General features: G+C 33.8%; 1 protein-coding gene across 7 annotated transcripts in view; it reads right to left on the reverse strand.

Moving 5' to 3' along the window:
• The window catches only part of CBLB (Cbl proto-oncogene B), a 215,759-nt gene that overhangs the window by 86,853 nt on the left and 114,486 nt on the right, over positions 1–14,420 (reverse strand). For all 7 annotated transcript variants that reach the window (XM_032852101.1, XM_032852100.1, XM_032852099.1 and 4 more), the window contains 4 exons: positions 11,089–11,210; positions 7,859–7,996; positions 4,299–4,386; positions 1,385–1,516 (listed from right to left, as the gene is read on the reverse strand). In XM_032852101.1, coding sequence (XP_032707992.1) covers positions 1,385–1,516; positions 4,299–4,386; positions 7,859–7,996; positions 11,089–11,210 — 480 coding nt within the window. The remainder of the gene's footprint in view (positions 1–1,384; positions 1,517–4,298; positions 4,387–7,858; positions 7,997–11,088; positions 11,211–14,420) is intronic.

Raw genomic sequence — 14,420 nt, forward strand, 5'->3', positions numbered from 1 at the left:
GATTGATGTGAAATACACTTGCAAACATAGTTCTCTCTTCTACCAGAAAAACTTACTGAAAGTCATTTATAAAAAAACACTGTTAAGTCTGCAGAACAATTAACATAACTTACATAGCAGTCAAGTGCCTATACAGCGAGAGTAAGTTTGCTGATGCCACACTGAGCATACCTCCTCCTCCAACTTCTCCACGTATTGCACAAAATTCACCGACATCATGAAGGGAAATTAGAGCATGGGTATCAAGGAAAACCAAAGTAAAATATAAACCAAATGTATACTGAAAAAGACAACTGTAGGGATACTGAACAATTTTTACTGAGGTAGGAAAGATCTCTAGGAGTTCAGAACAGGCACTGAAAACATAAATCAGGGGCGCCTGGGTGTCTCGGTAGGTTGAGCATCGACTCTTAATTTTGGCTCAGGTCATGATCTCTGCGTCCTGGGGTCAAGCCCCTTGTTGGGCTTTGTGCTCAGTAGGGGGAGTCTGCTTAAGTGTTCTCTCTCCCTCTCCCTCTCCTTCTGCCCCTCCCCCACTCATACGCTCGCTCTCGCTCTGTCTCTCCTCTCTTTCTCTCCCAAATAAATATTAAAAAAAAAAAGAAAGAAAGAAAAGAAAACATAAGTCAATTGTAATTCATTTCTTTGTTCTTCCTCTTTTTCTTCATTTCTCAAATCTCCCCAAAGGAAGAAGGAGGTCTTTTTTATAAGATTGTGAAAATGTGAAAATCCTTGTATTTAATTACTAAGTAATGAGTTCAACAGCACCAGTGGTCTCAAGAGACTATTCTGGGTTGGACAGATCAAGGACTGAGATGGCTCAGGAATGGGGTAAGGTTGTCAATTATATACTCAACAGCAAAGTCTTAAAAAGGTTTGAAAATTTAATTATTTGCTTTCTAAACCCTATCAGTAATATTGACTTCAGTATTGACTGTATTAAATAGCAGTTAAAAAATGACTTGATCAAAATATCCTGTGACTCCTTCAAATACTCAAAACTGGGAATTTGTCCAAAGATCCATTTTCAAACCCCCCAGCCTCTGTTACAGATAAAGAAATATAAGAAAGCCCTGACGGAAGCCAATTATTCTCTAGATCTTAGTCTAAAACATTAAATCAATTTATATTTATTGAGGTACAATGACTTATGGCTAAATCCTAAAATTAAATTATATAGGCAAAAGAAACAACATAAAACAGCAAAAAAATGAAATTATATAAAACAGAAAATCAAATACATGAGATTTTTTTAAACAACTACTCAAAGAAAGCACTTAACAGACCATCTCCTGACTCATTAAGATGAAAAAAGCTGCAAGGAAAAATAGTAAGAGGGCACAGAAGGACGACATCAGTGTTGCTCCTTAAACCTGGATCATACCTGCCATGCTGTGAGGCAAGAGGTGCACATCAAATGCCCACAAGGCTCAATCTTGACATCTTTGTCATTTTCAGCACAAATTTTACAGAGCTGAAAAGTGGAGCCCATTTCACAATATAATTCATATTGTTCCTGGAATTTGGGAAGGGAAAAAAAAGGCAGTGTTAACGTATTTCTAACATTAACTCTTAATATTGAATTTTCTCAAGTACAACGACTTACAGTAAATTCCTCACCCTTGAGCCTGTCAGGAATATGTTATCATTTAAGACATGTTTTAAACTGTTAATCACAATTTGGTCTACAAAGTTATTTTTTTTAAAACATTTGAGCTTTTATCTGTAATTGTATAAGCTTTTTTAATACTACAGATTATTTAATGTTTTGTATTGTTCCTTTAGGAAGGGACTTGCTTCAATGGTGACTCAAAAGACAAACTTACGGTTTTAGAAATTATAAATAACTTTAACTTTAAACTTTAAATAACTTTGTCTCAAAAGACAAACTTACGGTTTAGAGATTATAAGTAACTTTAGTTTGTCAGTGTCACATATGCATCTAATTTTACTGTAAAATTGCAAATACACACACACACACACACACACACACACACACATACACACATATATATGACTCTGACTGAACATCAAATTTTATTTCCGAAATACCTTTAGAAATTCCAGAACAGAAGAGAAGCAGCATTGCCAAGCACTTCTTGCATGCTGTGGACTGTGGTCCACATTTATTATTTCATATAATCCCCAAGGCATAATAAGATACATCGAATTAAAAAAATACCTGAGGCTCAACAAGTTTAAATTGTTTTCCTCAAATTCTGTATCAAATCTCTAAACTGCATACTCTTTTCCCAATACAGTACTGTAAGGAAAACTAATCACTTCAGCAACCAAAAATTGTTTCATTAAATATCTATTCTCTTGATATACTAGTTTTGAACGTTTTGACATAGTAAAATTCTTGGTGTCCAAATACTGAAAAGATCTATGTCACAAAGAAGATATAAATATATCAGTATGTGTAAAGAAAATATGAAAAAATGTTAATAGGGATAGAAAAAAAGGAATTATGGAAATAAAAATTTAGTTAAATAAATATTTAACTAAAAAACTTATTATTTCAGGTAATAAGTGTCTCTATTAGGTACCTAGCCCTGGGCATGATAAATAAGTGACAATATTTAACCACTAGTCTACTAAAAGATCTTATACTCTGGGTGAAAAAATATATATATACATATATATACACACACACACAAAGATACACATGCACATACACACACATTCATATATAAATTGTGTCCACCATAAAGTGTACATATGTGACTATTTAATCTTTAAAGAAAATAAGAAAAAAAAAGACAAGAATGGATCAAGATGAAAAATAAAGAAATCCAAAGCAATTAAAAATAAACTGGAAGTCACAGAAATCTCTAAAATAATAGCTAAGGATTTATATTGTTATGACACCCAAATGACCGATTTGCAATTATTAAAAAATTACAATGAGCTAAAAGCACAGATACAAAACTTAATGGAACCAAAGCCGTAAGTTATTCAAATATTTTATTTGAAATATTTTATTGAATAATTTAATGGAATTAAATAGTGAATACGTATTTTTAAACCATGGTTTTATAAAGAGGAACTGTCTTTTGTGAGTATCCTTTTACATGTACTAAAACATAAGGAATCACTACATAATTAAAAAAATGTCAAATATATTTTATACTTTAAAAACCGTCCATCAGCTACACATATGTCAACAAATATGTTTCACATAATAATACCAAGACCACTGGGATGAAATCTGGAGAATTTGAAATAAAATTTAAAAAGTTACCTTTTGTCTTCCTCCAAATCTATAATTTCTGGTTCTTATTTATTATACAAAGCACAAAAATATATAAATTATAAAATATTTTAAAAACTAGAATATATGTAAAACAAAATACTCAGGTTCTCCCTTTCACCTTCTTCCTAATTCCCCAAACCTTCTTAACTCCTCAGTTAAGTAATATTACCAGTTTGGTATTTCTTAATTTTTATTTTTAAAAAATATATTCATATGTTCATACATGGTAATTTCTTTCTTCCTTTATTTCTTTTCAGAAATTGAACTTACATATAATGTAACTTTACAAAATGAAATGTTACATAATTGAGCTTCTCAGTAATGGAACTTTTTTACATAATAATGGTGCCTAAGTTCCCATGTGACTATGTGGAGCTACCTCCCTCCTCTTAATGACTTTACAGTACACTGCAGTATGAATATACTATGGTTTACTTAACCTATGATTAAATAGTTTATAATTTTCCCTTTTAGGAAAAATGCTAAAGTGAATACCCCAATGTACAGATCTTTCTGTGTATATGTGAGTGATATATACAGAATCCAGAGTCAAAAATGTTTTTATTTAGATTTTGATAATTAACTGAATATTACCCTTAAGAAAAGCTTACTAAGTTACACTCCCATTCAATCTATGAGGTTGCCAACGACGGATTTATAAGAATATAATTATTATCTTCAATAAGCTTCAAGTACTAATTTGACTCTAAAAGCTAATACGTATCATTACTCTAAACTTCCTTGGAGTTTTCTAAACCTATGGCTCTCTCCTCATATCATTTTACTTACCAATGTATTTACCTATCTATCTATCTGCATAAATGACAATATTATATTGGAAGCAAGAATATTAACAGAGAAACTTTTATCCAAAAGAAGGAGAAAATAATGTATTTTTTTCAAACACTCTTAGAATCCCTTAAAGTATGTTTTGCATGAAACACCTGTACATAATTTTAGCTACAGTATAAGAGGATGCTTTTTATTTCAAAAGCATTAGATACTTAACAATTATAAAGGGGTTACCAGAAATTATCCTTACCTGTGTAACTTTTATATGGTCATGGGGTGTGGGTTCACACAATCCAGTTAAATCAGGATTATAACTCCTCCCATCAGGATAAAGATAGCTGGGTTATAAATAGAAACCTTATTACCACAAATATACATTCTTAAATTGCATCTAAGATCATTTAATCAGATTCTTCTATATTCAAACCTACATGCTGAAGTTTCCTTTTTATGTAATTTATTACAAGAAACTTTGTTATCACTGTTTCCATAATATTACCAGTTATCTTAGGACATTTAAAATCTAGAAATCATATTCATATAAGAAATACATAATGAATATGGCCTTGGCCACTAAGCAACTATTTCCAGTTAATACCTTTACTAAAGGTCCTTTAGGTAAGTTATGATTTTATTTTTCTGGTCATTCATGGTCTATTCCAAAATACTATGAATGTAACACCTATTTGCAATGTGTCTTTAAGTGTGAAGCACAGTTAATATTAGATACATCATTTAACAACATGCTTAATAACATGAGGGGAAAAAAATGAAATTAAAGCCTGCAAATTTCCTACAAAAGTTATGCAAACCCCTCCATGGTTCCTGTTTCTCCAGTTTCCCATCCTCTGCCTTTCCACCTCACCTTCTGGTCACTCCTATGTGCACATGAGTCCCCCCGCCCCTCCACACGTGCTTAAAGAAATTAGAAAATGCTACAATTATATGTTTCATTTAGCTACAAACACAGAATCATTTATAAATGTGAGGCTCCACTGTTACAAAAAATTAAAATAAGAACTAAAAGTTATAGCAATAAGGCCATCTTGTTAAAAGGTTTTATTCATTCAGACATTGATTTAAAAATGAAGTTTATGGTGTTGGTAAATACCTATTTTTTATTTTAAAAAATGGTAATATTACTGCTGGGTCATGTTAATGATTAAGTTACAGAGTTAATTTTGTTTGGTAGTACTCTGTTCTAGGTTGCCTGAATGAAAAATTCAGAATATATTACTACTATGATCAGTATTTTAAGGGGCAAAACCATACCAAAACTGTTCTGTGAAGTAACAAAAAATACTTACCTTAAATAGTCTAAAAATATGCTTGTAAGTGTTAAAATTTACCTAGTAAGACCAGAAAAAAATGAACTTCAAGAACAGACAATTCTCGTATTCTCGCAGGGTAAGACACAAATCCATAGATTAGTGAGATATACACATATATATCTATAAATATACTTATATAAATTTATATAAATATATTTATAATATATACTTATATATATTATATGTATATATTACAATTTAGGAAAGGGAGTTGACTACATCTAAAATGACAAATGTAGAGTGTTTTTAGAGATGGATTATTATAAATATTAAGTGAAGAGTGCTAAGTGAGAGTTGATAAGTAACTTTCTTCTTATACCCTAAATAATGGCCAGTTTTAAAATTATTATATAATATTTTGCTAATCACACTTAAAAAGCGTGTAGAAATTCTATGAAGAACTCAAATCGGAAAGATTAAAAAAATGACAATGAGGTTGCTAGAGGAAAGGTTAAAAGGGTCTAACTAATGTATATTCTCCTTAGTAAAGAAGGGTACTACTGTTGAGACCCTCTCAATGGCAGGCAAAGAATAAAGAATCTCAGCTTGTTATGGAAGTAAACTTCTTAATTACCTATGTTATACTATACTGGATTAGCGGACCCCGATGATACCTAGATCAGATAATATCTTGTGTTTTACTGATCTTAGAGGAAAAAAAAATCTATCTGATATATCTATTTTAATACAGATATATAATACATCTATATAGATATATAGATATAAAGATATCTATATTAAAATAGACATAATATATATTCCATTATATCTCTTTTAATAAAATCTAAAATCTGATCTAGTTTTAAATAAGATTAAAATGTTAATCTGACCTATTTTAATGTAATCTATCACTAAAGTTCAAATTCAACTAATTAAATGCCTCTGAAGGGGTGTGTGTCTGTGTATGTGTGTGTGTAAATATTAACATCTGATTTGCGTTGGAGTTCAGAGGCTAAACTACTGGTCACAATATTATAATTAGTTTTTTTTACTGGCTTTTAAAAAATAGATGGAAGGCATTATAAACAAAATGAATAAGCGGTATCAAAATTAATACATGTACAGAGTTGCTCACTCATAACCTCTATTTATAAAGTAAAACTTTACAGCGTATTTTCTTAAAAACAAAATCCTGTAATCACAGTGAATCCAAAGTTACAAAAATGATCCTTAGATGCATTACAAGTAAGGTATAAATAACTGAGGATAGCAAATGTATGATAAGTTTAAAAAAACAGAAATACAAACTTGTTACCAGTTTGCCATACAATTCTTATGTAACTATTTTTTGAAAGCTCATAACTTATAAAAAAATGCATTTTTTCTTCATATGTATGCTATCACTTTTTCATTCTTCTTTGCAATTATTAGAAAAGGTGTAACTTAAATTATTTTCTCTTTGCTAACTCTTGTGGGCTTTCTCCTGCTAGGTTTCTATCACAATCTGTGCTGTAACAAATAAAGGAACATCCATCCCCGAGTTACTCAGTAAGGGCAAAGGTCAAGAAAAGTGAGCATGATGATATGACAATGGAACAAAACAACACAGAAAAGAGAATAAAAAGATGAAGGGAATGGCACAGGACTAAAACAAATGAGAGATATTTACTAGGAAGGCTCCTATCAGATGGTCTAAACTTTGTGGAGAAAAAAAGTCACTCTTATTCTAAAAGACAAAAGAGAATTTACTTATTTTTAAATTTTAAAAAAGAATAGCTTAAGTTAAACTAAATTCAGCTCTTAACATATAATTCTGGAATAGGGACTGAATATCAGTGTGACTAAAGGAAGAAAGACACAGAGAGAAAAAGCAGGGAAAGGGGTAAGAAAAGCGTAAGAAGAAAGAAAATCTGGTACTTGTAGTCAAACAAAAAGGAAAACTAGCAACTTGAGGGTTACACGAAGCAAGAGAAAGTCATTTATTTTAAAGAATTATCTTTTTGGGAGGCCTGGGTGGCTCAGTTGGTTGGGCGGCTGCCTTCGGCTCAGGTCATGATCCCAGGGTCCTGGGATCGAGTCCCACATCGGGCTCCTTGCTTGGCAGGGAGCCTGCTTCTCCCTCTGCATCTGCCTGCCACTCTGTCTGCCTGTGCTTGCATGCTTTCTCTCCCTCTCTCTCTCTGATTAAAAAAAAAAAAAAAAAAGTAAAGAATTATCTTTTTAATAAGTTTTTTCATCTATTTTAAACTACTTTTAAGTGCTTTTTTTTTCCCCTGTGAAAGATACAAACGCATGTTCTAATCTGATACTGGAATTTACTGGCTGTCATATATAGTTTAGTTCAAACCAGTTACTTTAAAATGAGTATTTGAAAAGAAGAACGATTAGAACTCAGGAGCACTCCATTCTTCAGTCTTGAAATAAAAAAAACAAACCAGCCAGATCATGAGCTTCACTATCTTTTCTCTCCATCGCAAAGCAGTGTCTGTCTTTCACTTGGTGAATGATAAGCACCCTGACTCCCATTTCTCATACTCACAATCCTTCCCTGCTGCCGTCAATCAGGGCTTGAAATAAGGGCTTATTATGTGGGATGGTCTGTAAGATATTGCCGTCCCCTGTCACGTAGCCGATGGCCCACTGTCCCAATCTGGTGCAGCTTAACCGGAAAATGTAGCTGTAAAGCATGATAAAATGATGTTTAGTCACATTCAAAGTGTATGTTAACTACTACACATCTGTTGGACTTCTTTAAAGTCAAAGAATAAATGGAATCATTTAGAATAACCGAAATAAGGTTTTATCTTCTGATTTTTACACCGTTGTCCTTCTCTGTTCATTGATCTGTAAAAGCAGCACTGACAATAATTCCACTTAAACACCTCCAGGGCTATCGGACAAAGGAACTGAGGTGGATCCACTTCAACATCAAAGGCTCTACTGCCATCCCCACCAGCGGGTGCTCAGGATGAACCAGTGAGGACAGAAGTCATTTTTTTGGAAAGCAAAGTAAAAAATTTAATTTGTTCACTTCAGAGGGAGGTTGAGTCAGTTTCTACCATGGAATTTAATATATCACTTTGTAATTTAAAATTATGCATTTTAAGTTAATGACTTGTTTAAAAACATTTTTTGGTCTTTGGAACGTTCCAGCCGTTCACCTCACCTTTAAATGAAAGATCAAAAGAGATGAGCTATATTAATGAGAAGACAAACTAGATTAAGCTCATGGCTGCCCCCCAACCCTGTCTAGTTCAATGTCTTGCAACAGGAAGTTAAAATAGTTTAAAAATAGAAATCAAATTAAAGACAATGACAAGGAGACTCTGACTTGGTTTTAAATTCATTGTTATTTATTTATTAATATAGCTATCCGCTTATTTCATTTGAGATCGCTTATCTTTATTTAAGTGTATTGCACTCAATCTTGCCATCATGATAACCATATCTGGGTTTTATAAGCCCTTGAGCAGCTCAAAAGTAGGTCAACAATTTGTTGGCTATATTTGAATACCCTGATCGTTCTACATACATGACAGAAACTTTTATCTCCTAATGTACATTAGTTACTGATGAACCAAGTACTATAAAAATAACTTTGCAGGATAAATTAACATAAATAATAGCTGTACAGTCATTCAGTTTAATTAACTTGTGTATCTGGTACTGCAAGTTGATTTCATCTTTGAAGAAAACGGGGTTCCGAAGGAAAGGAGGAAGTTGTGATTTCTAAATAGTAAGAACTTCACACTTGTTTTAGAACCTTTGGAAAGAACACCTCAAGAAAAGTCCAAAAATGTATTCTTCCACAGAGCCTGAAATAGGTTATCAGCCTGCCAATTACTGGAACCCTTAATCAGAATCACAGATGAAATAATTCCACACAGACTTCGAGTTCTCAACTGGATCCCTCCAAAAAGCAAAACCTGAGAAACTCAAATGTCCTTGCAATAGGTCTTACTATTTTCTGTAGCATGAAGCCAAAGAAGAAGAAACACTTTCCAAGAGGAAGAAACCATTAAACAGGTATTCTGCAAAACAAGTATTTATCAAAATCATTTGATCTATTCACTGAGTTTTCCTAAACTTTGCATTTTAAATACCACATCACACTTTAAATGATTTACCACAGACTGACCATTTCATCTTTGCCAAAAACTTAGTAGAATAAACTGTTACAGGTCAAATTGGGAAGAAAAGGCAGACATCCTTTTGAGGGCACTGTCCTTTTATTAAAAGAACTAGTCCCATAGTGATGAGGCCTGGCTTTTGCTCCCAACAGTGTTCTCCCCAACATTATTTATCTCCATAATCTTGAACAAGAAAAGACAAAAGTGACTCAGTTTCTTAATTTCATAAATAATTTCTGCATTAAATTTGTATGATTGTGTAATTCCAAACACAGCACATCATTCAAATCAGACTCCAAAAACAAGAAGATACTTTGATCCCAATCTACAGAGCAGAAGTTATGGAAAAATCTGGTTATGAGAGATCCCTGACCAAAACAGAATGACTCCTCTAAGCCACTGACAGCATCTCAATGAGAACCAACTGTCCTTAATCTAAACAGAAGTCTTCAATAGGAGCCAAACTGTTCTCTGTACCCACTACCTTCTTTTTATATTATCATATACATTCTTAAAAATAAAAAAGATGGAAATTTTTATCATGGCAGAAAAAAAGGAATTGACAGTATTGGCTTGTACTAGAAACTACTTTGTTAAAGGACAAACACCATTTGCATAACAAATTAGATTAAAATGGCATTAGCAGAAAAACATAGCCCTAAAAAAACAACCAAATGCATTCCTATAATGAAGTGCTCCTATATATGGAAATCAGAGTACTCGTGGATGTTGGGATGGCATCTCCTACTAAAATATCACTGTATGAGGAGGACAGGTGTCCACCGTCACTACTGCCATACCCAGCACACTGCTTGCCACAGCACAAATGCCTACTATGTAATGCATTTCTAAATGGCACATGGGGACAATGCATGAATGAGGAAAGAAACGGATTTTCTGATCCCAGATCTGTCATTGATAAGGTATGATATCTCAGCCAAAGCCACATGGGCTGACCAAACAGCCAATCTCTGAGTTTCACCTAGTTTCATCATCTGGGAACTAAAACATAAATTCTGAAGCTACAAAGAATGACAAGGTACTGCAGAAGAAATTCTTTTTTTTTTTTTTTATTTCAGAAGAAATTCTTAAGGACAAGAAATTGGTTGGATTGTAACAATGGGCTTATGTATGTTTATATACTTATGTGTGCTCAACATACACATATATGTATACTTATATGTACTTATATTTGTTTATATTGTATGTAATTATAAGTGTTTATCATAGAACCAAATTGAAGATCTTGAAAAATACCCTAAAATACTGAACATGAAACTGATTTATTTTGTCTTCAGCAAAATATTCAAGTATTCCAATATACACATAAAATTTTATACACAAACACAGGTGTCATGAAACAGACAATACCCTCTACCAATTTGAAAATCAGAGCACTGAGACTTAATGAATTTCTAAGTTTATCAGATTACATGGGACCATATCCTCCTTCACTACATGAACACAGAGTTTCAGTATAAGTATAATGAATGGATTAAAAGGATTCAATTAAGAATGTGGTCTATTAGCATTTTCTTCCCTCTGCCCCCATGGGTGTTACTGATTTACTTAAAAATGAACAAGAGAGGACTTTTCCTCATTAGATATACCACATAATATTGCTGCTGAAAAGTCTTACCTTCCAGGTTTGGTGCTATACTTCTGCAGTCGTGCTTTAACTTCATCATATGTGAGAAATGCCATGTAACCCGGATGTGTGACAGCTAAGAAATTCCAATTCCGTAAAATAGAGCCCCAAGGCTAAAAATATGAATAAATGAAAAGATATTATCTAGATAACATCAACCACCAATTATACCCCAACACATCATTTAATATAGTTACTGAAATCTCCTAGATATTTTTTAAGTGAATCTGAGCTTCAGTAGCTTAGGTCAACCTTTACCATCTAACAGCAAACATGCAATACCTTGCTCTCTTTTTAGAGAGATATTAGGCAGAAAACAGGACAGAATACATAGAACAAAAAGAAAAACTACATACTTTCATCACAAATTCTATTCCCAACACAGCATTTGCGGTAATTCTGAAACATAAAACACATCACTTTTCTGTTCAAAACCCTCTAACTTTGAGTAAAAGCCAAAGTCCTTACAAATGGTCTAAAAGGACTTTACAGGGTTGATGCCCAGTTCCCTTTCCTCCCCATCTGTTGTGACTTCTCTACTTTCTGCCTCTTCTCCAGGCACCCTGGCTTCTTTGTAGTGGGCTTGAAAACAAAGGTACTCCCCTGCCCCAGAGTCTTTATATTTGCTGGTGCCTCTACCAGAATTCTTCCTCCAATGACCTAAGTGATTGCTTTCCAGTGTTCCTTCCTCAATGAAGCCTTCTCAGACCACTCTATTGAAAACTGTTAGCTCTCATCATATTCCTTATCTCCCGTGGTCTGTTTTGTTCACCTCTGTACCTTTAAGGTATCTAATTTTATAGAACAAGAAGCTATACCAGGAATGTAAGTGATTTGGCACTGGTCACACACTAACCAGAAGCTACATGAGAATAAGGAACGTGCCTGTCTTGCTCACCAAAGGGATACCAGCACTGATGCAGTCTCAGAATACAGTGATCAGGGAGGTGTAATTGTTGAAAAGCTCCTCTAACTAGTAACTTGTTTAAAAGGCCTTGGCTCCCAACCTACCATTCTTTCCATGGTAACATACTACTGGGCTCACATTTGGTTAATTCTTGCACAATTACAGAAGGTTTATGATTTAGTAGTGAGTACGTTAAAGATCTTACACAGAAATACACAAATGAACACACACCGAGTTTGTACCATTCTTTCAGGTGCTCAGTTACCCCTCCAGTTACCAGGGCAAGAAAAAAAAAGGCAGTCAGTGATAGACAGTTTTGCTTGAGGATGTGCATGAATCATCTCGAACATAAGGCTGAAGCTACATTTATTCCAAGGACTTGGCAGCATACTCTTATCTGATGTGCCAGATTATTAACTCATATCTTCTATAGAAAAGAAGAAAAAAGGTATTTGATGTTGCCAAGTGAGCGTTACTGAAGTGGTCATCCTAGATATGATCATTGGTAGAGGGCTCTTGCTTTTGTTTGCTTTGAGACTTGTTCCTCATTATTGTTAAGCAAGTTTCAGATTCACAAGGCAGAATTCTTCAAGGATTATATCTCTTGAGATGAGGATAACAGGGAAAGAAAGATTTAGTAATGAAGAGATCTTTAACCTTTTCTGACATAACAAGAAAAACCTTCGGGGTATTCCCCCGGCACGCTAAAATATCTAATTGGGCAAAAAGGAGCTCTGGAGGACACTATTACAAGAGGTTGTGTCCAAGTATTTGGTGGGGTGGGGTGGGGAGGTGTTTCTAATTTTCATCTAAAATCATGACTAAAAATTACATAAACAATACTTGGAATATCAGTGTATATATATATATATATTTTTTAATGAGAAATAACTGCTAGTAGAGGCGATGGGTTTTGTTTTGTTTTGTTCTACTTCCCCATCTACAAAGAACAAGGATGGAGAGAATATAAAATATTTGGGTCACTTCCATAAAGTCTACAAAAACTAATGGAAGAGTTGTTTAAAAAAATGCTGAACTTTACAGAGAACCAATGTGCAGATCGGAATACAACTTAAAAAAAAAAAAAGAAAGAAACTGTAGTTCTGAGCCAACTGCTACAGTATTAAGCAACCATTTCTTGGTACATAATCCAGAGGGCTAGCTTCTAACTACAAAAATATTTGTGTAATAGAAAGAGTCTGTGTCCTGTTTTTCTAGTGAATGCAACCCACATTCAGAAACACATGGTAGTTACGTGTTGTTGGTTTTTGTTTTTTTTTTTTAAGTTTTGTTTTGCTTAAAGAATTTTGCCAACTAATGGCTTGAAGAAGGCAAAATAAAATGCTTTGGAGAATAAGAATATTTTTGCAATTTGTTTTTAGATTAAAGGAAATGTTTTCACACCCACTAACACAAAATTATTTAGAGATTCTTAAATGACTACAGAAATTGAGTGAATTGAGGAAGCTATTCCATTCTTCCAAAATACTACTATTTCAAGAATAGCCCTTTACTGATTTATAACTTCTGTTAAAAGAGGGGTCTGGACTGGTCTGTCCAGATCCATTCTCTTATTCCTCACTATAACAGATGACTTTCCTCTTCTTGTTTTGCTCCCTATTCCATAGTCACAAATAGATTCCCCCAAATCACATATTCCTTATGCCACCACCCCTCAGATCTCTTGCCCCATTTCTCAGTAACCCAATCTTCTCTAGTAGTGGGGAAATGGAAGGAGAAGCAGAGCAAAAGCCCCAGGGAGAGGGAAAAGAGAAGAAAAATCCCCCTATTTCCGTTCCAGGATTTTAGCACCTGCCAATCGCAACATCTCTGAACTACCTGGAGAGGAGAAAGAGAAGATTAAAGGCAGAAGAAAGAGGAAATGAGGGAGGTAGCCACTGCAAGACTGTTCCAATGACTTCCCAGCATTTGTTCAAGTTCTCGCAGAATGTGAGGATAAGGGAAGCAAGGAAAAGAACGTAACTAGTAACCAGCTTTATGGTCTTTTCTTCCCTTCTTTCATTTCCCAGACAATTCTCAACTTCATCTCCTAGTCCCCAGTGATGAGTTCTCCAACCCTTCTGCTATGTGAGATTCTAATCTTGAGCATGTACCTCACCCACTTTCAGAGCCCATTCTGCTAAATATCCCACTACCACCAACTTAGAGGTGTTAGAATTCACTGCTAATGAACCATCACCACTGTGACAGCAGAGGAATATATGTTCATTCAGTTACAGTACTCATAAAATATTTTTCATACAGGATGCATAATTATAACTTAAAACCTACTACTCAATTTTTAAAGTTGTATAAAAATAAAATATCAGTAAAAGTTAATACATTTACTTTTCTATGCATGAAACTAATTTTAAGGTACATGTATGATTAGTTAAAGCATCTGAATAATGAAACC

This window comes from Lontra canadensis, unplaced genomic scaffold (assembly GCF_010015895.1).
Source record: "Lontra canadensis isolate GAN:19392208 unplaced genomic scaffold, GSC_riverotter_1.0 scaffold6, whole genome shotgun sequence".
NCBI classification, from domain to species: domain Eukaryota; kingdom Metazoa; phylum Chordata; class Mammalia; order Carnivora; family Mustelidae; genus Lontra; species Lontra canadensis.